At 42.0% G+C, this 5,689-nt stretch overlaps 1 protein-coding gene across 5 annotated transcripts in view; it reads left to right on the top strand.

The window, feature by feature from the left end:
• The first annotated feature begins 3,735 nt into the window (after positions 1 to 3,735).
• HACE1 (HECT domain and ankyrin repeat containing E3 ubiquitin protein ligase 1) overlaps positions 3,736 to 5,689 on the top strand; it is a 73,727-nt gene continuing 71,773 nt past the window's right edge. For 4 of the 5 annotated variants that reach the window (XR_003253485.1, XM_026065713.1, XM_026065712.1 and 1 more), the window contains exon 1: positions 3,746 to 3,901. Coding sequence is in view for 4 of the 5 variants with exons in the window: in XM_026065713.1 (XP_025921498.1) it covers positions 3,826 to 3,901 (76 nt within the window). In the remaining variant the exon portion in view is untranslated. Of the gene's footprint in view, positions 3,902 to 5,689 lie in introns of all 5 variants that reach the window. The other variant, XM_026065711.1, reaches the window with a different exon arrangement.

Here is a 5,689-nt window from a genome sequence, read left to right as displayed (position 1 = left end):
GAACTGGCACTTGGTATAAATAATCCCACTGAAAGCACAAAAGAATTTCTCCTCAGATAAGCTGAAACACAGCTAATAAGCAACTGCCGCTGAAGTAGAGATACCCTGTAATTATTTTAAAAAAGGACATTTTCACTCCAAAAGTCAAAAAAAAGTAAACATAAATATTTGTAGAACTAATAGCCAGAGAAATCTTCTCAAACTATGAACAATTAAAATGTATCGGTATTCATATTACATGGAAATAGCAATTTTACGTGTTATAGAGTTAAAAAACAAGAGCTTTAAATACTGTCATTTACAGTAGAGATTAAAAAATACTCTTCAATTGCTAATAAAACAAAGGTTTGAGAAAACAGACAGCTTTGCAAGATTCTTGAAAGTTGAGATTCAGACATCGGGCCAATGGGACAATGAATTCCGGTACTGAAAGTCTTCCACTGTGTATTCCCCCTTAGCATTCCCCAGGTATTTTAATCTACTGACTTTTAGGTGGAATACCTCAGCTGCTATCATTTACCATGGGAGTTCAGGCTGTCATCTGGGTAGCTAGAAGCTTTCTGAAGATCAGGCAGTGTTATTGTATGTTAGTTTTTTTAAGATATGTTGGCAGGTTAGCAACCCCTTTTCCTAAGACTAAACTTCCATTTTATTTCTGTTCTTTTTTTCTCTTTGTTGAAGGCTGTCTTCAGAATTTAAACAACTACTCTGTTTTTATCTGCTATCTGTAAACCAAGACAGATCCCTAGGAAGTACAAAGTCCTCTCATTCATCATCACTGGTGTGTTGAATTCATAGTCTTGTCTGCGCAATCAATATCTCAATTACCTTTTAAAAACATTGTGAAAAATAAATTTGATACAAGGACTGAAAGCTATCTGATAATTTCTTAGAGTAGACTGGAGTCTAGCCACCACATGTCTAGTAGGTAATAGTTTGAGACAGGATCTTATTGACACAGGACACTAATCTGTCTTTCCCTCCTTTTTTGACAGATCAAAAAAGTAAACTGTATGTAGTTAGGTATTTTAAATTTGGCAAACAGAAGTAGCCATTTTAGTACCTATGATTATTTCTAGTCTGTTACAATAGTCTGTGGATGCTAATCAGTAGAAACAGACATCTGACTAATAAGTTATTAAATTTCCATTCAAATGACTAATTTTAGTGAGTGGGGTAAGTACATGCCTTGTTAGCTGCTATCTCATTCATACATTAATGAAAGGCTTCATTTGTTAAGCTTATTAGCATTTCTGACATAGAAAATTTGCACGTCACATTAACTCATAAATAAGTACTTTTTCTACAATGCTGTGAATATTTAGAACACTTATTTTTGAAAAATGGAAAAGTTTTATGACATTTTCACAGCATTCCATCATCTTTCACTACAATGTTAAAACTCATTACATAATTTTATCTTCCCTCAACAATTCTTTATTTTCATTTAAAAAATCCTGCTCATTTTTAAATTTTATGTAAATTGCTTATTTTTGTGATTCTTGTTTGAAATACATCAGTGTTATTGTGACAAAAGTAATAAATATTTAATATTTTCCACAGAATTTTAGGAAATATGGCTGGAAGGGACTCCAAGGTGGTAATCTGCTCATCTCTTTCTCCTAAAGCAAGATCAATGGATCTACATCATTTCTTTGATTTGCTCCTCTCATTCATTCTTAAAGCTCTAATGTTGGAAATTGCATGAATCCTCAAACAACCTATTCTGTTACCACTACTATTAGGAAATGTTTTCCTAATATCAAACCTAAATCTGAAACTCCAAAAAATTTGCAGTTAGGAACTTCCCGGGGCAGATATGACTCTAGTCTTCCATGGATTTTCCTTCCGTGAACTTCTCCAGTGTTACTACGTCAGTTTTTAGCAATCATCACATCATTTGGCAAGAATTGCAGTAGCACTACCTCTTTTTGTTTGCTTTTGACACTAATTGCTACCAGCTTTGTTCAGTGCCTCCTAGTCCTACTGCTGGGAGATAGTGAACAATAGATCCCTATTTACTGTCTCTGTGCCACTCATGATTTTATCTGCTTCTACCATAATCTCTCCGTTGTTTCTTTTCCACATTTTCCACATTCTACCTTAGTTATCACTTATATGGAAGCCATTCCATATCTTTGGTTGCCTTTATTGTCCTTTCTGAACCTCTTCCAATTCTAAGGTATTTTTTCTGATTTATTGTTTGAATTTTAATCCTTCCATGTCAAAATCATTGGAATATATAACAAACATTTGTTATTCCATTATCTCAGTCATTAATGAAAACATCATACAGAATCAGATCAGGATAGATTCCTGTGGATTCCCACACAATACTTTCTTTCATTTGGAAATAAAACATTAACAACAATTTTCTGGACTACGGTTATCCCACCATTTTTATATTCCCACTTTACATTATTTTCATGTAACCCCCCCATGTCCATGGCTTGATAAGATTATATTAAATAAAACCTAAACCATAATTAAGGCCAAAATACCTGACATTTAATACTTCTTCTCATTTGACAATATGTATTATCCTGCCAGAGAAAGAAATTGAATTGACGCAGTTTGTTACTGATAAACCCATGCTGGCAATTGTTTCCTTGTTGACTTTTATGTTTCTTAATAAGTTTCAGCTAGTTCTTGACACTCTTAGGAGGGAGTTCATGATACCTAGCTGATCTGAAAGCACAAATTTGGAAGCACCTAACTGATCTTTCCTTAGTCTATTCTCAGAGCTTAACAATTTGTGTTTGGAATCAAGTGTTTTATCTGCTTTGTTGCAGTTGATACTGATGGCTGAAACAAAAAAAAGACTTGAAAAATAATTTTGAGGATGTTCTTGGCTTCTCATGTGCTATTCTCTCTGTATAGTTGCTATTATTAAATGCCGCTTGCTTTTTTTTAGGTTACAGCTCCTGAATCTTCCTTCTCCTGTGTTTATTTTGAAGGTGCTAGTGAAGTCAACCATAGTTTTCATCCTTGCTACATGCTTGATGTTCCTTAATGCTTCGTGTTCAAAGCTCTGAATATTCTGCTGGTGAAAACGTGTTTCTCTCAGGCCTGGAGCTTGCCTAATCAACACCGCTCAACGCCTGTACTTTCAGGGCAGAGACCACAGCTGAGGTGCCCATCCTGCATATACCTATTTGCTAAACCACTATTACTGCCTGCACTTCTGGGGAAATCAGGGCCCCAAGGTAACACTGGAATGATTACAGAGAGGAATTCAAAGGGCAAGAAGCTTTTACAAAAAGTGTAAAAAGCAGATGTTGAAATATTAGTATTCTACAGGTTTTTGTAATTTTTATTCCATTTCCACCCTTTGTCTTTTTCCCCCAGGCACGCTCCCCGGCCACGCCCGTAAGCAGCTCTGACAACTCCGGCGGCCCTCTCCCCCCGGGAAAGGGGCAGCGCCGGCCGCTGGGCGGCCCCGCCTCGCGCCTCCCTCCCCAGCCGCCGCCGCGGCCGGTCGGAGGCGCGGGCACGGCCCCCCGAGGCACAGCGACCCCACACTGCTCCCTGAAGGCTTGAAACGGGAATAAAGCGTAGTCGGTCACCGGGACAGCCCGCCCCGATGCCCCTAAGGCGACTCTGCCACACAACCGCCCCGCGACGCCGCTACGGGGACAGCGAGCGCCCTCGCGCCCCCCCTTCGCCCGCGCGCATGCGCGCTGCGGTCCTGCCAGGAGTCTGAGCATGCGCAGAGGCGGCGGGGCCGGGGCCGGCGGCGGAGGCTTCGCGCCGCCACCGCCGCGATGGGCTGAGGGGGGGAGGCGGCGGTGGCGGGTGTGCGGCTCCGAGCTGGGCGGCCCGAGGATGGAGAGAGCCATGGAGCAGCTCAACCGGCTTACGAGGTCCCTGCGCCGCGCCCGCACCGTGGAGCTGCCGGACGGTAGGACGAGGGTAGCCGGGTCTCGTCGCCGGCCGCCTCCGGCCGCCTCCGGCCGCGGCGGGGTGGCGCGGCCTGCGGGCCCGGGCCCAGGCCCGCGCCCGCCGGGGCTGCGCGGGGCGGGCGGGGCCGTTGGGTCACCCCGGCCGGGGCCCGCCGGCCGCCTGAGCCCCGCCGCCCCAGAAGTGACTCAGGGGAACGCAAACCAGCTCCTTCTCCGGCTCCGAGGGACTTTTTTTTTTGTTTGTTTAGATGATGATGACAACAACAGCAAAGATTTCTTCTTCTTCCTCCTCCTTTGCCTGGTGTCTCATCGGAGGAGGACACTCCAGCGCGGGGTTTTGCATGCCGCTTTTGTGCGCAAAGTGACCCGGTTTACATCTGTGTCACATCTGGTCCGAGATTAGTGGTCTGTGGTACTGGGCCGTCTTCTTTTTATCTGGCTGTAAAGCCTTAATTTGATGCTTTGTAGACCACACACTACTAATGACGATTTTTTTGTTTTTTTTCTCTTTGTCTAATGCTGAATTTTGTTTCAAAAGATATTGTAAGTCACTGTCACCAGTAACAGCCTAAATTTTTTGTCTCTAAACTTGTCATGGGTGCTAGCAGCATTACCAGGGTCATGGTGGACTTAAAAATATAGCTTCAGGCTCTTATGAGAAATGGTGTATTATTTTATCTAGATCTAGCTATTGGGAAGACTACCCCTGTAAAAGTTTTTGGAAATGCAAAAGTTTCTGTTCTTCTGAGTGATGTGCTGTCTTCAGGGATTTATTTATACAGACAAGTCTTTGGCTGTACGTCTCTCAACTTTCATTTCCCGCGTCGGAGGGAAAGGGAGAATATTCTGTTTTCTTTGTACTTTCCCTGTTTGGACTTTTCCCCCACTGCTAGCTGTTGCTGAAGAAGAGCTGACTTTCAGCACCCTTATTGTCACTAGTGAATAGTTTCAGTGTATGCCAGTGCAGTTGCTCATAAATGTCACAAAATGACAGAAAAAATTCAGGTGGATTTGGCTGTTTCTGACAAGCCCTTGAATGACAGGAGTGAAAACTGACCTAATACTTTTCAATATAAGCTCAAAGTTATAGGAATGTTAAAATAGCACTAATTCAGCTAATTGATGATGTTAATATGAGTAATGCTTAACACAACCTGTGCCAGGCGGAGTAGTTTTAAATTTACTCCAGTACTAGTTTAGGCAAATTCATTTGGAATTTGAGTTCAGCTATTTTCATTATATCTGGTGCATTATTATCATATGCTTCTCAGGTAATTATGTCTGTGGTAAGACAAGTACAAGCCCTCTACCTTTCATAACAAATAGTTCTTTTGCACTGTAATGTAGAGTGAATGTTAATGCTACTTATTCTCTACGAATTATATAAAACAAATCACAGCTAGACTGAAATAAGGGCTTCAGAAACTGAAATTCCAAATAACATTCCAAGAAAGCCTCTGTTCAGTGGATGGATCTGTTCATTGGATACATCTTAACTCACTAATTGTCATCTTTCTTGACCCTGATTTTTCCCCAGGCTGATGCAGGCCTGCCTCAGTATATGTCTCAAGCTGCCCTTTATTAGCAACTGATGCCAAGCTAGGTTGGGGATCTAGGGATTTACTTCACAGATCTAGTGAGATGCCTGATTCTTAGCACTCCAGATGTGTACTGGCAAGGTCTGCTCAGAAAATACTGTCCCCACTCTAGTATGGCATGCAGTTTGGTGGCTTCTTGTGTGCTGTGTCTGGCCTCATGAATTATGTGTGTTTTTTTTTTTTTTTCAA

The sequence above is a fragment of the Apteryx rowi genome, unplaced genomic scaffold (assembly GCF_003343035.1).
Source record: "Apteryx rowi isolate R43461 unplaced genomic scaffold, aptRow1 scaffold_230, whole genome shotgun sequence".
Lineage (NCBI taxonomy): Eukaryota > Metazoa > Chordata > Aves > Apterygiformes > Apterygidae > Apteryx > Apteryx rowi.
The sequence above is the reverse complement of the archived record's forward strand: the minus strand, read 5'-3'. Positions and strand labels throughout refer to the sequence as shown.